Raw genomic sequence first — 21,242 nt, forward strand, 5'->3', positions numbered from 1 at the left:
TCACCCCCCGCCTTTCTGGCTCGGCGGGGCGGGGAGGCGGCTCTCGGCGGGGCCCGCGCACCTCTGCCCCGAGGCCGATGCGGTGTGGCGGTGAGCGTGTCCCTCTGTGTCGAGGCGGGCCGACAGCCTCGATCTCCACTCTCAGAGGACACTTCCCCGGCGAGGTGACAGCTTCTTTTGCGAGGTGTGGTCGGCAGCGCTTCCTGTTGTAGGAGGCAGAGACGTAGCCCTGGCATTACATAAATCCTCGTGTCTCCTTCCTTCGCTATAAAGAAAACCGGCGTGCCGTGTCTGGGGTAGGGAGGAGAGGAGACACAGTTCTAATTTGAAAAAAATGTTTCCTCCCTAAGTCAGTATGTTGGAACATCACTCTTACTGTGAAAGTTTTCATTTGCGAGTTCGAATAAATTGCCATCAGCTTTCTACTAGGACTTGTTTCGGAACTGGCTTCGTTAGACATCCTTCATTAAAATAAAAATACATATTATCTGTCCTTGAGATGCCGAATTCCCATGGCTGGAGGCACAAGATCAGCGTTGCAGAGACCAAATAATGCAAGTGAGAATTACTTTCGTGGCCATTACCACCTCTAGTAAAGTGTGTTTATTAGGAGCAGCTCTTAGATCTCCCTTAAAAAGGTTAGAGTAAATATCCTCTAGCAAAGTTAATAGTTCCTCTCAAAAAAGGGAGGGCACAGTCTCATAATTGTTGTGTAGTTTCTGTGCTTCATTTTTGCAGGTTTGTAACAGCTCGACTGTAGGACCGTTCTATTACTTCCACCCCCACCCCGCAGCTTTTGAATCATAGGATAATCTGACCAAGGACATTAGTTGTTCTAAATGATAGGCTTTTAACAAATAACTGCCTAATTTTAGTGATTGGAAAGCATGGAAATGAAGTTGGTAGGATAACCCATTGCTGTATATTTTTTTTCCACTTAATTGTATCTCGTAAAATAGATATAAAAGCCTGTTAATCCAAGCCAGTGCCATTATGTAACGCCAGTTTGGAGATTTGGAGTGCCCGCAGCGGTGCGCAAGGTGCACCGAAGGCCTGACCTGGCCCCGGTCCTGGCTGCAGGGCCAGCCGCGGCAGGTTGGGTCCGTCCGTGGATGGCCGCGGAGAGCGCGGCGTCCTGCAGTAGGTGGCGCACTTCTTCCCAGAGCCGGGCCCTGCGGCTGCAGTGGGCCTGTTGCCACTAGAGGTGCCATTTCTCAGATGATGAACTGACTCTCCTGGTTCGACCCACCGCAGAGCAGAGAGCCCTTAGGCCCAGAGAAGAAAAGCTGAAGTGAGACCTTGCTAACTTGTCATCCTTTGTTAATAGCGTAAAGGGTTCCCTGCACTTTTAATTGTTTCTCTTAAATGACATGGTTGAAATTTTCACAGCTGAGAAATATCGTTATTAAAAGACTTAATTGGAAAAGCTATGCTGACTCCAGACTCCGGTGGGTTGAATTGTAACCTTTTCTTTTTCTATGCAGGCTGATCAGCTGACTGAAGAGCAGATTGCTGGTAAGTGGTGACTACAGGGAGTCTCGGTAGACCAGAACTAGATAGACTCAGTTCTGGTGACTCTTCCCTCTCCCCTTAGTATGAGCGGTTTTCTAAGGATTTTATTGAAATGCAAACAACAAGCAGAAATATTTAGGTTAAATGTTACTCCTTGTCAGTCTTTTGGAGATAATGCAAAAGTAAGTGGAACTAAGGATGCCCACTTGTTACACTGTGGAGTGCGCACTTCAGGGTATGCTGGGCTTTGTATGGAATGAGAGTGCATGGAGCCTCCTGTTCAAAAATGCAGTCTAGAATTCTTAGGCCACTTTGTGATGCGCTGTGAAAGCGTGTGCCTGCTGTTCTAAATCGGGTGGGCGAGGAGGACAGTGAGGACCCCCGTAATCATCGCCAGGGGAATGAAGTCAGTGTAGAGTTTAGCTTTTAATATTCCCTGGAGGACTGTTTTGGGTTTTTTTGACCTCGGTATGTGGCGTGCCAGATCTTAGTTCCCTAATCAGGGATTGAACTGTGCCCCTTGTATTGGGAGTGCAGAGCCTTAAACCACTGGACTGCCTGGGAAGTCCCTGGAGAGGTTTTTTGAGATGGTTTCTCTTCAGGAAACCAGGATTGCCTTTGAAATACTCTGAATGCCATGCAGAGAGAACACACTGTTTACCAGGGATTGTCCATTTCTGGTAACTACCTCTCCTGTTGCTGTGAAACAAGGAGTTCTCACAGCTGTAGAGATTTCACGGGAAGGGACCTTTCGGACCAGTCTTGACTTGTCAGACTGGACCTGCACTAGACTGCAGAAGCTTAGCCTTCAAAGCGAGGGGCTTGCCGTTGGTGGGCCTGGTTGCCTGTGGTGACGTTTGCTCTGTGTTCTGTGTGAAGGCACGGCCAGTGTGACTGTTGTGGTCTTTGTTTCAGCAGATAAGGAGCAGGCAGCTTCTGTTAACTTGCACAACTTGGCTTGCTTTGGCAAGTTCAGGGGACGGGCGTGCTGTGACTGGGTTGGGTGAAGACATTCATTCTAAAAGGTAAACTTGTGTTTTCAGAATTCAAGGAAGCTTTCTCCCTGTTTGACAAAGACGGTGATGGCACCATCACAACCAAGGAACTTGGAACCGTCATGAGGTCGTTGGGCCAGAACCCAACAGAAGCCGAATTGCAGGACATGATCAACGAGGTGGACGCTGATGGTAAGGGCTTTAGAGCTGTGAATGAGTGCCAGTGTTGTGTAATTCAAGTTGAGACATGTTACCAGATTGTCTTTCAAGTGTCGAGACCAAGGCAAATGTGCAAAGATCCTTTCTGTGGTTTCCTTAGGCCGTTGACAATTAAAATAGAAGATTACGAGCCTGCCTCTAGCCCTACTCGCTGTCCAGAACATTTCCTGGATCAGATCACAGTATTGTTCTTTTCTACTTGCCATGACCTGTAGCTCAGTCTTTATCAACTGGCTCATGCGTCTGCACGGAGTACTATGGGGAAAGTAAACATAAATAGCCATAGACCTTTAAAAAGGCTTGGTTGTCTCAGGAGACAAACCCCAAGTGAAGTGGGGGAAGAGCCTTCTTAGATGTTAACGTATAGAAGTGAACACAGTGTGAGCTGTCAGTGTGTTTATTGAAGAGAATTTCAGGGATCACGTGAGGCTTGGAGGTGAGGTGCGTGATGACTGAAGGGACTAGATTTACAGAAGCTGCCAGGAAGGCGCGGAGCCAGAAGGAACTTGCCGTTCGGTCACTTGCTCTCTGGACTCCAGAACAGTGGACAGGAGGCCTTTTTACTGCTTGCTTCTGTCAGCAAGTAGTTTTTAATCACTCCCCTCTGCCCACAAAGAAAAACCACGTGCTTTAGAAATATCAAATTAGTAAGTTTGATGTATATAATATATGTAATCAAATCTGTAAACATAACATTGTGGAACATTCGTAAATTTTGAAAAGATGAAACAGGAATAAACAGTTTGGGTCTAGACTTTCTTGATCAGCTTGACAGTAGCCATTTAAAAATATGGTAAATAAAGTATGGTATAGTGTGAAAAAACAGAATTATACTGCTGGTCACGTATTTAGAAGCAGGGGTTTGGGGTCAGCTCTTTAACAGTGGTTTAAGTCCATTTGAGCTACTTCTAAGGACTGTTTTCATCGTTAATAATTTGGAGAAAGAGGTTTATTCATAGTTCTGTCTCATTTGACTGCTAAGGTGATCGACCATCTGGGAACATAGCGTGGCTCTCTTATAGTCGAGCCCAGGAAGCTGTCTTGGGACTGGCAAAATGTATTAGGCCCTCTGATTGTATGGAACAAGGAGGGGAAGTTTTCTCAAGCTATAGAATCTAACATTTGCAATGAATGAATATGTTGAAGCTGAAGGACATCACTATAGGGCTATAAGAGATCATTTCAGACAACTGGTTTCTGTCTGCCCTGAACATCAATAATGCTTTAAATTTTTGGAGGCCAAAACGCTTTGAAGGAATCTGTGAATTACTACTTTGTTGGTACTGGTGAAAAAGAGTAACTTCACATAAGGCTTTTTTTGGTTCTAATTTTTATTTCTGTTTAGTTCAAGTTACACTGTTTATCTGGTGGCTTGTCTCTGGTGTATTCATCTGACTGTTGGTTTTAAAGGAGGAGTTTGGAATACTGGCCACAGAACAGATTCTGCTGACAGTTTCCTGATTGATAATGATTTGAGCTGAGAAAACACTTGGGAGCCATGCTCTTAGTAGGAAGTAAAGATACTGAGTTGGGAGAGACGGTCAGGTGACTTCCACGCCGTGTCCGAGAGGCGCCTCCTGGAGAAGGCTTTCCAGCACTCGTGGTCCCGGCACGAGTCCCCTTTTCCCCACTCATGTCTTCCCCACTCACTTTCTTCTTGAAGACCTTGGCGGCTCAGTGACGGGCCTTTTCCAGCATCCCTGGTGTGGCAGAGTTAGACTGAGGACCTCCCTGGCTTGGGGGAAGGCAGTCTCAGGGCCTCCCTTGGGAGGGAAGGATGCAGCCAGCACTGCTGTGGCCTTTTTTTTTTTCCTGTTGAACTGTACAGACCTTTCAGTGGCCAAGAAACTGTGTGTACAGTTTCCTTTGCGTCATTAAATGCTATCCTGGGCATTGATTACTAGTTTAATTACATGAATCATGTGAAATTGCCCTGTGAAGTTTTTGAATAATTTAGACCTAAGATAATACAACCTGATAAAGCAGTTCACCAGTCTGTCTTACCAAATGCTTACTGTTCTATAAAATGATTCTAAAATTACCTCTTCAGTAGCGTTAACTGGAGCACTTATTTTACACACGATTTTGTTTTTTAATTTGAGGTAATGGCACCATTGACTTCCCAGAATTTTTGACTATGATGGCTAGAAAAATGAAAGACACCGACAGTGAAGAGGAAATCCGCGAGGCGTTCCGAGTCTTTGATAAGGTGACCCCGTGTCTGCATTGCTGACTTTGTGGCCATCATTTCTAAAAGCTTTCACACGCTTTTCTAGTTAGAACATTTTACCTACCTGCCTGAGCCTCTGTAATCTCACTTTCAAATATTCCTGACTTATTGCAGTAACCTTATCATATGAGAGTAAGCATAATAAGTAGTAGAGAAATTTTGAACCAGGTTTCTTGACTCTTGGAGTTTCTTTTGCTTTTTAAAAAGCCCCTGCGGTTTCTGCACTGGCTGCCTGCACGTGTTTAGTGGTGGGGGGAGCTAGAGAGCTGGCAGGTACGCACGGGGCAGTGACTCTGTCGGAGCCCTGCCTGCCCACGGCACTGGGTCCCTGCCAGTAACCACTGCGGCGTGTTCGCAGGATGGCAATGGTTACATCAGCGCCGCAGAGCTCCGCCACGTCATGACAAACCTGGGAGAGAAGCTAACAGATGAGGAAGTAGATGAGATGATCAGAGAAGCAGACATCGACGGAGACGGGCAGGTCAACTACGAAGGTGAGCCACCACGTTGGCTTAGCTTGCTTTGTGATGGTCCTCCCTGTAGGACCTGTGAGCAAGTTAACTACTGCAGCTAGGGGCTTTTTACCTTATTCAGACTAGAGATGTTACCTTCACTAAAGCTGCTTCTGAAGATAACTGAAAGTTATGATTATTTGTCTTTTCAGAATTCGTACAGATGATGACTGCAAAATGAAGACCTACTTTCAACTCCTTTTTCCCCCCTCTAGAAGAATCAAATTGAATCTTTTACTTACCTCTTGCAAAAAAAAAAAAAAAAAAAAGTTCATTTACTCATTCTGTTTCTATATAGCAAAACTGAATGTCAAAAGTACCTTCTGTCCACACACACAAAATCTGCATGTATTGGTTGGTGGTCCTGTCCCCTAAAGATCAAGCTACACATGAGTTTTCCGATATAAATACTTGTCCTACCTTAACGATAAGGAAGCACTTAGTGGGCTCCTGGCAGGCCCGTCTGCTCATGATTAATCACACTGTTCGGGCTGGCCAGTTTTTCATGCATGCAGCTTGACAATTGAGCACAGTCAGGCGTTTGTATTAAAAATGAAAAAGTGAAAAAACAAATTCAAAACCTACTCAGAGGGGTTCTAGTTCAAATTGTTAGTGTAAATTGTAGCCGGTTTACTGAGAAGAGGCGTTTAAAATCGGCTCGCCTCAGGAGCCGCGGGTAACTGTCCGGGCGGGGCGCCCTGCTGCAGGGCGGGCCTCTCTGCCGCCCCCTGGCGACCGTGACGCGCTGGCGGTGCGCCCGTCTGTGTCTGCGGCGTTGTCCGCGTTGTGCTGAGTGGAATGGGTGTCAGGCTATCACCATTCATACAAATTTTTAAAAAGAAACTTTTATCAAGGGAGCATCTTTGGACTCTCTGTTTTTAAAACCTTCTGAACCGTGACTTGGAGCCGGCAGAGTAGGCTGTGGCTGTGGACCTCAGCACAACCATCAACACTGCTGTTCAAGAATTCACAATTCACGTCCATTCCAAGTTGTAAATGCTAGTCTTTTTTTTTTTTTTTTTCCAATAAAAAGACCATTAACTTAAAGTGGTGTTAAATGCTTTGTAAAGCTCAGACCTGAACGGGGACGAGCCAGTCGGAGGGGAGGCCCGTGTACCTTTAAAAATGCCCACAGCCCAGTATTGGGTACCCCCCAGCCACACAGACACGCATCCCAGCACCAACCGCTGAGCCCACGACCTTGCCCCAAACCAAGCAGATACTGACGGCTTCATCTTGTTCACGGACACGTAGGTCTACTTGTTTCCCTGGGGGAGGGGGAGTGAATCGTGGTGACTTACTGATTATTCAGGCAGTGGTGCTCTTAAATGAAGGAAAAAACAAAAACCACCTTCTCTGAAGCATGTATTTAGGGGTTCTTGTCAATTGTGCTGCTGATTACTGTTTCATGTCACTATTTGAGACCATCTGTGCAAGAGATGATTTAGTGCATCTGTACCTGAGCCCTCGCTGTGTGTGGTAGAAGCAGTGGTCACTTTTCTAAGCCAGTCTCTTCAGGCCTAAAGGACACCACCAGTCACCTTGTGATTTAGTTTTTAATTTATGATTGTACTTTAGACTTCTGCTGTCTTTTTAACTTGACTTTGCTCCTCCCCACCCCCTGCCCCCAGTAGAACCAATTCTGACCTCCAACTTGAAAGTAAAACTCCAGCCCAGAGGGAATTTTGTATTTCTTTACAAAACTGTAACTGAAGCTAAAGAGATGCTGGTATTGATCTTGGCAGTGCGATTGGTCTGCCTAAAAGTCCCCTAAAAAGCGTGTTGGATTTAGTGCAGAGCTCTTTCTGAAGGCTGAATGTGCATTTTTCAGGGTGTTAACTGGTTGCGTCGTATTAGGAGATTGGGTTTTGAGTGTTCCTGTGTGGGAGGTCTTACTTTGCCCGGAAACAGCAGCAGGCTGCCAGTGAGGCAGTGAGATGCGCTCTGCAGCCCATCGGGTGCCTTCAGGGTTGGTTTATGGAGACCCTGTGCTTCTCGTCTGCTCCCCGCCTCTCTGGCATTTTGCAGCTCCTTCGTTTTCCCTGCCAGAGGGGTGGGTCAGAGCCGTGGAGAGGAGCCTGCCCCTCCGCTTGGCTGCTGCTCTCTGGGCTGGGTGGTCGGTAGAAGACAGGCTGGCGTCGTGGGTGAGGCTTGGCTTCCGTAACTCCCTGAATCTGGAAGGAACATCAGTACCATAGAGGTTTTCTCCTGGTGAGATAGGAATGCGGTTTCTGGTTCGAGGAAGTGGATAACCTAGATATTTCTTCCCAGGAGGTCAAGTAGCCAGACTGGTGACCCATTCTCAGGCCTGTGGCCGATGGTCTCTTGGTAGCTTTAAAAAGGGTTAAGGACGATTCGGCTTGTTTTTCAGGAACTTTGCCTTCTGTCAGCCCTCTCGCCACGTCTTTTTCTAGGAGCTGGGTGGACTCCGTGTTGGTCCTGTGGCGTTTCCTAAAAGGACCACCCTTGAAACCAGGTTAATAAGTGGCCAGGATCCTGTTTGGGAGCCGGAAATGTACCCCCAGCGGGTGCTGAGTTCCAGTTTGGCCTCGAGGGGAAGCCTAGTCCACTGGGGCCTTTCTGGCCTTGCAGGGGACGACCAGCCCCCTAGGGTTAGGTGTCCGCAGTCCACGGGGGTTTGTGAGGACATACGCTGGGCGAGGGGGCGCGACTCTGAAACTTAGCCAGAACCTTCCTGTAAACTCTGGCCCCACTTCTAACTGCTCTATAAATACATATACATATATTTATATATACATATAGAGTGACTAGTTTAACTGGCATCCGCTTGAGCCTGAGACTTGCCATAAAAAACTGCTGAGCCCTTGGCGCACACGCTCACAGTTTCGTTCTCCATCTGTTTGGGGTAGGTGTCGAGCAAACGTGTCTTGATGTTTCAGATGGGCTTCTGATGCACTGTTGCCAAGGAAGGCTTTTTTTTCCTGATTTTTTGACAAACGAGTTTTTTGCACACTTTAGATCGGTGACTTTGGGCAACTTTCAAACACACTGAAAACTAGCTGCTGTACATACTTTTATACCCTCTTCATAAGCGCATGTCTGACTACTTGTGACCATGTCGTGACGCGGGGCTGTCCAGTCGGCCTGGCGTGGCTTGGGCCGGCGGAGAAGCAGTGTGACTAGCGGCCCCTCAGCAGTCCCGGGAACTTCCTCCTGAACAAAGAGTGTGAATTTGGTCAAGTCTGCTCCTGGTTCATTCAGCCATTTTCAACATTTGAAGTAATTACTGTATATCCTAAATACACCTATCCTTTTGGCAGTGACTAGATTTCCACGAATGTGTCTTACTATATCCTTCAGCTGGCGGTTACTCTTAGCTCTTATTGATCCCTTGAAGTTGTTCTACAGGAGACAAGTTCTGTGCTGTCTGTATCCCTCGGAGGAAGAAGGTAGTGGCGTGGGTGGAGTGTGTTCTTTCTCCAAATTGATTATAATGTTCATTAAACACGTCTGTAGCCAAGACGGTGGCAGTTCTCCTGTTACGGAAGTCGCCCTTCACCGTGGCGACGTGCGAAAGAGATGTACTCGAACGTTGCTGTGAATCTTCTGAGACGAACTGTTTGGAGATTAACCACCTCTCTGATGGGGGACCAACTCTATGGAAATTGTAAATAAGTTTTATTTATAAACCCGGCACTGTACTCAATAAACATTTCTGCAGCCTTTCATCTCCAACTGCGAACTCGAGGTTTTTAGCCCCGCTGCCGTCCATTCCATTTGCTCAGTGAACAGGCCGTACCTGCCCGCAGGTGTGAGTCCACCTGCACCCTGGTACGCTGGCGGGGGGCAGAGCCACCACAGGGACGTCGCACTCGCCTAACCCTGGTTCTAAAGTTCAGGTCTGGGGACTTAGCCTGGTGGTGCAGTGGCTAAGGCTCTCCCTTCCCAGGGCAGGGAGCCGGGTTCAAACCCTGGTCAGAGAACTAGACCCCATGTGCTGCAATGAAATGAAGCCCGGAGTGGCCAAATATTTAAAAAAATACAGTTCAGGTGTTAATAGCTGACATTTTAGCACAGTATCCTGGCATTTTAATGTATCTGTGTTTGCTCTGTGTGAAAAGTTCACACCATGAAAAGATTCATTCCTCTTTAACCTCAAGGTTAAATTCAAGTCTCTTTAGAAATTGTGTGAAGAAGTACACTTTAGAAATTAGATGGGGGTTTAAATATTAGCTGGGAATTCACAGTTCCATAAGCAGCTGCTTCTGCCCAAGTCCCCAGCAGGACAGCTGAGGAAGGGCGGGGTCCGGGTGGCGGACCCGGGAGAGGGGCGGGGGGCGGTGGTGCAGTTCCCACTGAGAACCTTGGAGTGGAAACCTGGCCCTAACCGGTACTGCCCTAACCAGCGTGGCCCCCAGCCCCCGTCTCGAGACCGTGTCCTCAAGCAGGAGCAGCATCTGGCTGCCCCGTGTTTCAGAAGGGCCTTCCACAGGCTGCCTCGCCCCCTTAACAAAGCGCGAGGGAGCTGAGAAGGCGGGAATGGTCGCTGGTTAAGGCCCCGATTTGGTCAGAGGGCCTCCGCCTCTGCACCGCCAACCCCTGTGCAGGGGGACCGAGCCCTCTGCTGAGACCTCAGGCCTGGCCTGCAGCCCGTGGACAGGTTCTTTCCCTCTCTACACCTCAGTTCAGAAAGATGACTGGACTAGGTGCCTTGTTAGTCGCTCAGCCATGTCTGACTGCGACCCCAGCAGCCCACCAGGCCCCTCTGTCCATGGGATGCTCCAGGCAAGAAGACGAGTGGGTGGCCATTTCCTTCTCCAGGGGAACTTCCCGACACAGGGATCAAACCTGTGTCTCCTGCACTGCAGGCGGATTCTTTGCCACTGAGCCACCAGGGAAGCCCAGGTATCTTCTACCTGTGGCTTTCTAGGATTCTGACCAACCCAGCTTGGCATCGCTTGGTATTGAAATAGAAATTGCAGCCTAAAGGCTGGGAGGCAAAGGAGTATAGGTGTGTTATATACTTGGAGATGATAAATGGGATTTTAGAAGTCTCAGCAGCTTAATGTTGGGGGTGGGGCAGAGGGTTCAGTTCAGTTCAGTCGCTCAGTCGTGTCCGACTCTGCGACCCCATGGAGCAGAGGGTAAGTTGTTGTTAAGACTGTGGGATGTAATATTGGAACGCTGGTCAAGGAAACTGACCACGAAGCCGCTTCCATCCTCCTGGCAAGACAAAGGTAGGAAGCCGCCATCCACTGCCTGCGGGAGATTCAGTCCAAGGGACAACGTCATCTGGTTTTTCAGCAGTTTTGGTTCAGGAAGAACACACACACACACATTTCCAGTCTGAGCCGAACTTCCCCGGGCCCTGTGGGCTGCTGTGTCCAGTGACTCAGGATGCCTTAGAAGGAAATAAAACAAGTTTTTTATAGCCTGCTGCCGCTCCTCTCCCACCGCCCTCAGCCCTGTGCCGGGCGGGAGAAGCCGCTCGCCGGAACCTGTGGGAGGGCTGGCGGAGCCCAGGAGCTGGGTGCCCACCGACCATTGCTGAGCCTGGGTTAGAGAAAACGGTGCAGCCTCCTGCATAAGTCACTGACGTCTGCCTGTGTCAGCAGCCTCGGCAGTGAGGGTGTATTTACAATTCCCATAGCATTTCAACTGTGACTTTTTTTTTTGACTGTGCCTCGAGGCCTGTGGGATCTTAGTTCCCTAACAAAGGGTTGAACCCTCATCCCTGCATTTGAAGTGCGGGGTCTTAACCCCTGGACTGCAAGGGGAGTCCCAGCAAAGGTCACATTTTTAAGTTTTGTTTTCACCTTTACAAAGATACAAGGGAAAATCCCAGAGTCTCCTCCTCCAGTAAGATAATTTCATAAACATTTTGTTATAACGTAATAACCTTTTTATCCTGGCTGCATACAAGCAATGTATAGTTTGTTTTTAAAGTTTTTCTTTCCCTTTCTGAGTCTTAATACACCCTTCAAGTTGGGATTTTCTTTATTTGTTATTATGTTTTGTAGTTAACTTTTTCCCCACACAGACTGATAGCAGAGTCAATATTTGAGATAATGGATTACTTTTAAAAAGCAGAAAACAAGTGAGAGAATAATTATAAAATGATAGTATTTTAGTTAAAGGACTAGTTCATATAGTGGCGTCATTGTAAACAAATAGAAAATAAGTGAAGACAAATTATAAAATAATATCTTAAAAGGACCCGCACATACATTGCACTTCCAGTGCAAGTATCCGTATCTGGTGATTCTCAAACTTTTCCATGACAAGAAGCTTGTTAACCTCAAAAGGCAGGCCAATTTTTACAAAAGTATCTCTGATTCTAATAAAAATGCCATTTATTGTATAAGGTTTGTGATATTTCACCGGTAACTCAGCAGGTAAAGAATCCGCCTATAATGCAGGAGATGCTAGTTCGATCCCTGCTTTGGGAAGGTCCCCTGGAGGAGGGCATGGCAACCCACTCCAGTATTCTTGTCTGGAGAATCCCATGGACAGAGGAGCCTGGTGGGCTACACTCCACGGGTTCGCCAGAGTCAGACACAACTGAGCAACTGAACCACCACTTTTCTGATTCTAATAAAAATGCTGTTTATTGTATAAGATTCGTGATAACAACTGACCCCACTACCCTGTAAAAGATGGTTTACACTTTGTATTTCCTTCCAGAACTTTTTCCTTCTTATGGACACAGAGATATATTTGACAAAACTAAGATCCATATGTGTATTTTAAATTAAGGATAATATTCTTTCTTACATATAATTACATATTGCATATACATATGTGTTATAGTCTTTTTCATTCCTTACACTTTTTTTTGAGATACAATTCATGTCACATAACATTCATACTTGCAAAGCGTACAGCTCAGTAGTTTTTAATATACTCACAGCGTTGTATAACCGTCAACGCTGATTTTAGAACGTTTTCATCCCCTGAAAGAATCCCTGAGCCTGTTAGCAGTCCCTCCCCACCCCCCTTCCCAGTCCTGGTAGCCACTAATCTACTTTCTGTGTTGATGGATTTGCCTATTCTTGATATTATATAAATAGAATAATATATTCATATTTTTAAAATCCTCTTTCACTTTTTATACTGAACATTTCTCCATATACTTAAATTCTTGGATATAATTTTTTAGGAGCTGGCTCTATCAAGATAGCATCATTTACTTCATCTCCCAATAAAGGCCATTTGGCACATTGTTTTGAGCAGTTTTAAGTATGGGAACATGGTTGGAAGGTTGGAACGTGCGTCCTTGTAGCCTCTGCCCATTGGCCTACGTAAGCCTGGTGGAGCTGGCCCCAGGCCGTGACCCTGCCCCCGAGGCAGGCCTTGGTCGTTCACACTTCACACACCCTCCTGAAGCCTTCAGTCTGAATATTTGCTTTTTTTTTTTGGAAACCAGTCTGAGAGGAATCAACAGGATGTTGTAAAATTCACCCAGGTTCCACATTTAAACAGATCAGATCAGATCAGATCAGTCGCTCAGTCGTGTCCGACTCTTTGCGACCCCATGAATCGCAGAACGCCAGGCCTCCCTGTCCATCACCAACTCCTGAAGTTCAACCAGACTCACATCCATTGAGTCAGTGATGCCATCCAGCCATCTCATCCTCTGTCATCCCCTTCTCCTCCTGCCCCCAATCCCTCCCAGCATCAGGGTCTTTTCCAATGAGTCAACTCTTCGCATGAGGTGGCCAAAGTCCTGGAGTTTCAGCTTTAGCATCATTCCTTCCAAAGAAATCCCAGGGCTGATCTCCTTCAGAATGGACTGGTTGGATCTCCTTGCAGTCCAAGGGACTCTCAAGAGTCTTCTCCAACACCACAGTTCAAAAGCATCAATTCTTCAGCGCTCAGCCTTCTTCATAGTCCAACTCTCACATCCATACATGACCACAGGAAAAACCATAGCCTTTAAACAGATATCTTTAAACATACCTTTAGACAGATATCTGCATTCAAATCCTGTCTTCCCGTGTGGTGTGAATTTTGCCAAGTACCAAGTCTGCCTCAGTGTCTTCAAGGTGGTTGTAAAAGTGAGTGAGATGCTACAAATCCACCAGCATCAAGGCGAGCACGCGTGTGCACACTCAGTGGCTCAGTGGTGTCCTACTCTGCGACCCCGTGGACTGCAGCCTGCCTGGCTCCTCTGTCCATGGGATTCTCCAGGCAGGAACACTGGAGTGGATTGCCATTTCCTCCTCCAATGGACGGTGTTTAAAAACACGCTGTTCTCCTTCCACACAGGGTGAATTCTGATGCCACAAAAGAAAATGAGGGCAGTCTTTCTGCTTACTCTGGTTGATCCAGCTCATGTTGGTTCTTGGGAATTGTCACTTCCTTCCTTTGCCTAAGCACACAGACCTAACCCTCTGCTCCTCGCCCCTCCGGATGCCCTGATGGGAGTCGCCCGCGTCTCGTCCCCGGCTGCCTCTTCCCCAGAGTCAGGCAGCTCTGCTGGCCCCGCAGCCAGGCCAGGCCCAAGGGCATCCCCATGGGAAGAGCTGCGGCATCCTTGAGGACTCATTGGCTTGGGCGTCTCTGGACAATGATGGAGAGCCCATTCTTTTTTTTTTTCCAGATAATTGTTTTTTAAATGTTAAATTTATTTTTTAATTGAAGGATAATTGCTTTATAGGATTGTGTTGGCTTCTGCCGAATACCAATGTGAATCAGCCGCAGGTACACCTATGTCCCCTCCCTCTTGAACCCCGCTTCCCATCTCCCTCCCCTCCCACCCCTCCAGGCTGTTACAGAGCCCGGGTTTGAGTTCCCTGAGTTGTACAGCAGAGACCCCATTCTTGTTAAAGGCCCTTGACTACAACAGGAGAGGTCCCTGGTTAGGCCCTCTCTTTACCTACCGTTAGCCTCCCGTCCCCTCCACCCCATCTTGCTGCTCCCTCTCTTCTGGGGCCCCTCGGGCCCTCCCCAGCTCTGGCTAGTCCTTAAGAAATGCTGCCTGCTCCCAGCCAGGAGCCCTTCTCCCTAGTACCTCTGGGCCCCGCCAAAACTTGTGGAGCCACCTGGTCACGCCTCCCCTCCTCTCTTCTCCGCCTCCATCTTCATCTTCAGCTGGCAGGTGTCACTGGCATCCCTGGGCTCCCACGGCCTGATTCCAACTCAGGGTCAGAGACGCTCCCCAGACCTCAGAAGAGGGTGATGATCCAGTGGTTGGCTCAAAGCTGGTGAGCTCATCCTTTCTGAAGGGTCCCAGAGGGGAGCTCAGGGTGTGGGTGCAGCCGTTCAAACAGGGCAAATTCTTTCTCAGCCTTGCAAACCTCAGCCTGGGCTTCCCATTCAGGCTGCCACCTATGAGCAGGAAGGAATTCAGAACCAAGTTCTTTTGCTGTTTCCCAGTGGGAGAGCCTGCTCAGGAGAGGAAGAAGGGAGAGTGCTGTATTCTGGTTGTTTGTTCTCAGGTTCAGTGTCTGCAGTGTCTAGAGCACAGAATTAAATTCGAAATAGTGGAAGGTTCGGGAAGATCCACTGGAGAAGGGACAGGCTACCCACCCCAGTATTCTTGGGCTTCCCTGGTGGCTCAGCTGGTACAGAATCTGCTTGCAATGTGGGAGACCTGGGTTTGATCCCTGGGTTGAGAAGATCCCCTGGAGAAGGGAAAGGCTACCCACTCCAGTATTCTGGCCTGGAGCATTCCAGGGACTGTACAGTCCATGGGGTCGCAAAGAGTCTGACACGACTGAGCGACTTTCACTTCACTTTTCAGCCTCCACCTTTTGGGAATCCTCTGCAAGCTGTTCCTAGAAACGTTATTAGATACAACTGCCATGAATGTGCTGATGAGCAACATGTGTCAACTCGAGTACATGAGAGCGGACACAGACAGCAAGGATAACAAAGCCATCATCACAGAGGTTTTGACACAGTTCTCGCAGTTACTAAGAAATCAAGCAGACGATAGTGTGTTTGAACCACATAAGGAACAAGTTTCGTTTTATGTATGTATGTATGTAGAACATTGATTGCATCCAGCCGTTAGAGATTTCACATCACTTGGATGCCAATAAATACGAAAACATAGATAAAAGGGATAATTTCCTAGAGAACTGACTCAAGAAGTGGAAAATGTAAAACAGACTGACCACTAAAGGGATATAATCAGGAGTTTAAAACATATCTGCCTGTGCTGCTGCTGCTGCTAAGTCACTTCAATCGTGTCCGACTCTTTGCGACCCCGTGGGCTGCAGCCCACCAGGCTCCCCCGTCCCTGGGATTCTCCAGGCAAGAACACTGGAGTGGGTTGCCATTTCCTTCTCCAATGCATGAAAGTGAAAAGTGAGAGGGAAGTCACTCAGTTGTGTCTGACTCTTTGTGACCCCATGGGCTGCAGCCCATCAGGCTCCCTGTGCTGGGTACCGTCAAACCGTGCCCCAGCCCTCCAACAAATGAAGAGCCCTTGGTCTCAGCCCCTGAACCTGAGGGAGCAGGGTGGCTATTTTTTAATTAGTATTTGTTTGGCTGTGTCAGGTTGTGGTTCGGGCCTGTGGCTTTAGTTCCCTGAGCAGGGGTGAAACCCGGGCCCTGGTGTCGGGGGCATGGAGTCTTAGCCACCGGAGCAGTGGCAGAGCCCCTGGGGCACTGTGGCCACTTCGAGCAATGGGATACACTGGAAGGGGTTGCTGGTTTCTGGGCCCATGCATGTTTCCAGTTCTGCCCAAGGGACATTCTGGAAGCCCTGAGAGCTCCATGCTGGAGAGGCCACATGTGGATGATTCCGTGGATGATCCGCTGGGCCCAATCTTCTTATCTGCTGTCGTCACCAAGGTGCCCAATAGGTTGAGGCCTGCAGCCTCCAGGCCGGGCCATTTGCCAGCTGAATACTGAGTAACCTCTGTCGGGAAGACCCCCTGGAGGACGGCATGGCAGCCCACTCCAGTCTTCTTGCCTGGAGAATCCTGCAGACAGAGGAGCCTGGTGGGCTACAGTCCATAGGCTTGCAAAGAGTCGGACGTGACTGAAGCAACTTAGCAACCTCAGTTGACCTCAGATGGAGCAGAAGAATCACCCATCTGAACCCTGCCTGAACTCCTTACCCGCAAAATCAGGAGATAAAATGGTACTTAAGTCACCAATATTTGGGTTCATTTGCTTTGAAGTAACAGATAAGAAAGCCACCGCCAAAAATAGAATAGATCCTTCCAGGGAATAAAAAAAACAAAACAAAAAGATTACACCACAACCCTTTACCCATCCTTGAAATTCTTCCAGAAAATAAAAAAAGAGAGATTATGTTAAAACGGATGGGGAACACGTGTATACCTGTGGCAGATTCATTTTGATATTTGGCAAAACTAATACAATTTTGTAAAGTTAAAAAAAAAATTAGTAAACAAAAAAATAAAAATAAAATGGATTATCCACATCAGATGAGAATACAAGAAAGGAAGGAAAATGACAGGCTCGTCTATACACCTAGATGCAAAAATACACAAATGCAAATATTCAACTCAGTCGTACAGTGAATGAAATAAAGTGCATCTGTGAACATATTGGTCGTAATCCAATAATCCAGTGATTATTTCACATGGAAGGAGACAGTCGTACCAGCGGAAGTAAAGGTCGAACAGCCAAGCTAGAGGAAGGGCAGATGCCCCAAGACTCAGGCTCTTCTGGAGCTGGGACCCCGCTGCTGCGTCCAGCCTCCGGCTCTCTCGCCTCGCACACTGCCTGTCCTTCCAGGCTTCCTCACAGACTGGCTTTCTCTACCTTAGGAAGTGTGGCTGTCACCTCTCCTGAGTCTACACCCTACACTTGCAGCCAGGTAGACACCATCTGCGTCGGCCCAGGCTCCCGCATTGTGGGGGAGGGAGTCTGCTGCAGTCTGCCTCCTCTTGGGCTCTTCAGCTGTGCCAGGTGGGAGACTCTGGGCAAAGGACTGTGTATGAGTTTCTGATTGCTGCTGTAACAAGTATAGACTCCGGGGCTTAAAACAGCACATTATCTTACAGTCCTGGAGGCCAGAAGTCTGAACTCACTTTTTAAAAAAAGTGATATTTATTGGAGTACAGTTGCTTTACAATATTGTGTTAGCTTTTACTCTTTGGCAAAATGAATCATTTCTACAGACAGATATAGCTCCTCTTTCTTTAAATTTCCTCCCCATTTAGGTCACCACAGAACGTTAAGTAGAGACCCCTGTGCTGTACAGAATATCCCATTGGTAGTCTGCTTTATGCACAGTATCAATAATGCATATTTGTCAATCCAAGTCTCCCGAGTCCTCCCACCCCACCCTCCCCCTCGGTATCCGTACATATATTCTGTCTGCGTCTCCATTTCTGCTTTGCAGGTAATACCACCTATATAATTTTTCCAGATTTCACATACATGCATTAATGTACGATATTTGTTTGTCTCTTTCTGACTGACTTCACTTTGTATGACTCCCTCTAGGTTCATCCACATGTCTACAAATGACCCAATTTTGTTCCTTTTAATGGCTGAGTAGTATTCCATTGTATGTATGCACCACGTCTGCTTTATCCATTTCTCTGTCGATGCACCTCTAGGTTGCTCCCATGTCCTGGTTTGAAGTTACTTGCCCGAGGCTAAAGTCATGGTGTCCGCAGGACTGGTTTCTTCTGGAAGCCTCAGGAGGGAGTCCGCTTCCTTGCCTCTCCCGGCTTCTGGAGGTCGCCTGTGTTCCCTGGCTCCTGACCCCGTCCTCCGTAAGAGTAGCATCTTCACACCTCTCTCGACGACCCTGCTTCTGTTTTCACGTCTCTGACTGTGACTCTCCTACCTTCCTCTTGTAAAGAGCTTTGTGATTAGTTTTAGTCCACCTGGACAATCCAGGACGTTCTTTCCACCTCAAGATCCTTGATCACATTTGCAAAGTCTCTCTTTCCATGTAGAGGAACATATTCACAAGTCCCAGGAACTGGATGTGGACCTCGCTGGGGGCTATTATCCTATCTGCCCTAGACCGTGGTTGGCGTGGCTGCTCTGAAGTCAGGGCAGTTTCCACAGAAGCCTCAGGTGTGAGGGGAGGGCTCGGAAGGACAGGAGCACTGCCCATGGAGGGTGAAAGCTTACCCTTCAGGGGCGTTGCTGTCCAGTCATCATCTGAACTAGAAATGTGAAGGCGCTCGTAATCCCTTCCTTGCCCTTCATGCAACATCAACTATATTATTTTAACCGACACTTAAATAGCACTTAGTCTGTGCCAAGCATTGGTTTAAGCCCTCGACACAGTCACTCATGTAATCTTTGCAACACATTTTTCAACTTCAGTGGAGACAGAAACCATTAATAAGAGAGAGGTCATGGGGGAAACTTGTTCTTTTTTATGGCTAAGTAATATTCCACTGTTTGGAGAGGCCCCCTTTTGTTGTTCGTTCATCTGCTGATGGGCAACTGGGTGGTTCCCATCTTGCCTCCCCCTTGATCTGACCAGTGATGCATGGATCTTAGTGGGTGACCAAAGAAAATGGTACCCTAGTGGGTGATGCTGATATCACAAGTGAGAAGAATGTACAGATGTGCCCAGGGGCCCTGTGCCCTGCCCGCTATTTTGGGGGCAGTGCTGAGAGCCTGGATGTTGGTCTCAGGACACCCAGCTCTGAGTCCTGACTCTGCCGCCTGGGATCCCAGGACCCCTGGCCGAGTGGAGCCGGCCGTGCTGGTGCTGACGGGTGTGTCAGGAGGTTCCTGTGGGTGCGGGGACCCCTCGGCGGGCCGAGCAGCTCAGCAGGTGGGCAGCTGCTGTGCTGCCTTCCAGGCTTACGCGGAGAGTGAGTCTCTGGGCCTCGTGCGACCAGCCGCTTGCGTCTGCCTCCTGCCTCCCTGCTTCCTAGTCTGCTGGTCGAGGCAGGTTGCTGCTGCTCTGAACCGCCTTCCCCACCTGGGCTCCTGGGTCGAGCTGGGCCTGGAGCTCGATTCTCCTGCTTCCAAACTTCAGCTTCCTTCCTCTGAAATGATGTGAGGGGACGCCTTCTGTCAAGTTGCTGTGGAAAGGTGAGGGGCAGGCTCTTTGTGAAACTGGCCCACATGAGCATCCAGACACAAACCTGCACACAGCTGTGCACACGGGCAGGGCGGCCGCCAAGACCCAGAGCCACGGAGGGGACTCGCACTACCTCTGCCGACTAGGACACGCTCTTCCCTTCAGTGGGGCCTGGCCGGGGCAGCCCTCCCGTCGAAGGCTTGCCCGTGCCAGGGCTCCAGGGCTGGGCTGGGGCAGCCCTCCCTTTGGAGGCTCGCCTGTGCCAGGGCTCCAGGGGCGGGCTGGGGCAGGAGAGGACGCTTGGGTGTTTGGGACCGTTCCCTCCCAGGCCTCCTGCGTTGCAGGCGGATTCCTTACTGTCTGAGCCACCAGGGAAGCCCAGGTGGCTCAGTAAAGAGCCTGCCTGCCAGTGCAGGAGATGCAGGAGACATGGGTTCGATCCCTGGGTCTGGAAGATCCTCTAGAGAAGGAAATGGCAACCCGCTCCAGTATTCTTGCCTGGGAAATCCCCTGGACAGAGGAGCCTGGTGCGCTACAGTCCATGGGGTTGCAGAGAGTCGGACACGACTGAGCAACCAGACAAGGATGCTGTAGAACACTGAGAGATCGAAAGCCAATGGCGGTGTTTACCAGGCACGCATCAGACGAATGTCCACACCGCCTCCCCGGGAGCCCTTGCTCGCCCGTCAGCACGTCCGAGGGCACACCCCTCGAGCGCACACCCGCCCGCCCCCAGACTTGCTGGCCTCCTGCGGTCAGTCTTCCTCGAACGAGGCCAGGCCAGGCTGGCTCAGGCGGCTCGCAGCCGGCCTGCCGACCTTCCCCTCAGCTCTGGCCTGAGATGCTGCAGGGAAGGAGCCACTCGCGCCCTGAACTCTGACCTGCCCTGGGCGGTCTGCAGGTCCTCTGGCAGGGGTCCAGCCGCCGGCCACGCTTCCTGACTGCCCTCCCCTCCTGCCAGACACGATCGCAGGGAGAAAATCCCACCCTGCACGGGGCTTCTCCTTGGAAAGAGGCCTGTAGGAAGGGCCAAGGCTGGCTTTCCCAGCTTTAGGAGCCGGGAAGGCACTCTGAGGTAACCGGGCCGAGCGCTCCACTCACCAGGTAAAGAAATAGGTCCCCAGTATTGGCGGCGGTGGTGGTGGTGCAGTCGCTCAGTCGTGTCCTGCTCTTTGTGACCCCATAGACTGTAGCCCGCCAGGCTCCTCTGTCCATGGGATTCTCCAGGCAACAATACTGGAGTGGGTCATCATTTCCTTCTTCAGGGGATCTTCCTGACCCAGGAATCGAACCCATCTCTCCTGCATTGCAGGCAGATTTTTTACTGACTGAGCTATGAGGGAAGCCGTCCCCATAGGGTGGTGAGCCCTCCCCAGGCCCAGAGGGCACCTTCTGCCCCTGAAAGTCACGACCCCCCTGTTGGTGTCCCGATTCCCTCCTGGGTTAGGACCCCAAGGATGAAAGGTCCCAGCTGGCCCAGGGTTTTGCTTCGAGCCGTGACCATGGGTCTTCTCCCAGCTCCCATCAGGACGTGCCCTCCCGAGTCCTGGTCTCCTGGAGCAGGGGCGGGGGGTCCACTGAACTGGCCGGCTGACCGACACTGCGGAGCGGGGATGAGAGCCGCTCTGGGGCGTGTGTGGCCTTCACCCAGTTCAGCTCACCCTTCCCTGCACCACCCCACACCAGCCCACCCGGCTGAGAGCGTCCTGGAGGCCGGCGCCGGTCCACGCGTGGTCTCTTCTCGGCAGAGTCCAGCTCGGGGCAGGCTCGGCGCGGGCGCCTGGCCACTGATCACCCAAGGGGGTCCGTTTAGAACGGCGGGGCGGGGC

General features: G+C 49.4%; 1 protein-coding gene across 1 annotated transcript; it reads left to right on the forward strand.

Annotated features, from left to right (window-relative positions):
- The first annotated feature begins 537 nt into the window (after positions 1 to 537).
- CALM1 (calmodulin 1 (phosphorylase kinase, delta)) lies at positions 538 to 9,161 on the forward strand. The gene is made up of 6 exons (XM_010845183.1): positions 538 to 558; positions 1,485 to 1,515; positions 2,556 to 2,699; positions 4,829 to 4,935; positions 5,315 to 5,450; positions 5,621 to 9,161. Exons 1-6 carry the CDS (start codon positions 553 to 555, stop codon positions 5,647 to 5,649), a joined length of 453 nt encoding a protein of 150 aa, XP_010843485.1. The 5' UTR covers positions 538 to 552; the 3' UTR covers positions 5,650 to 9,161.
- The last annotated feature ends 12,081 nt before the right edge of the window (positions 9,162 to 21,242 follow it).

The sequence above is a fragment of the Bison bison genome, unplaced genomic scaffold, assembly GCF_000754665.1.
Source record: "Bison bison bison isolate TAMUID 2011002044 unplaced genomic scaffold, Bison_UMD1.0 scf7180017864213, whole genome shotgun sequence".
NCBI lineage: Eukaryota > Metazoa > Chordata > Mammalia > Artiodactyla > Bovidae > Bison > Bison bison.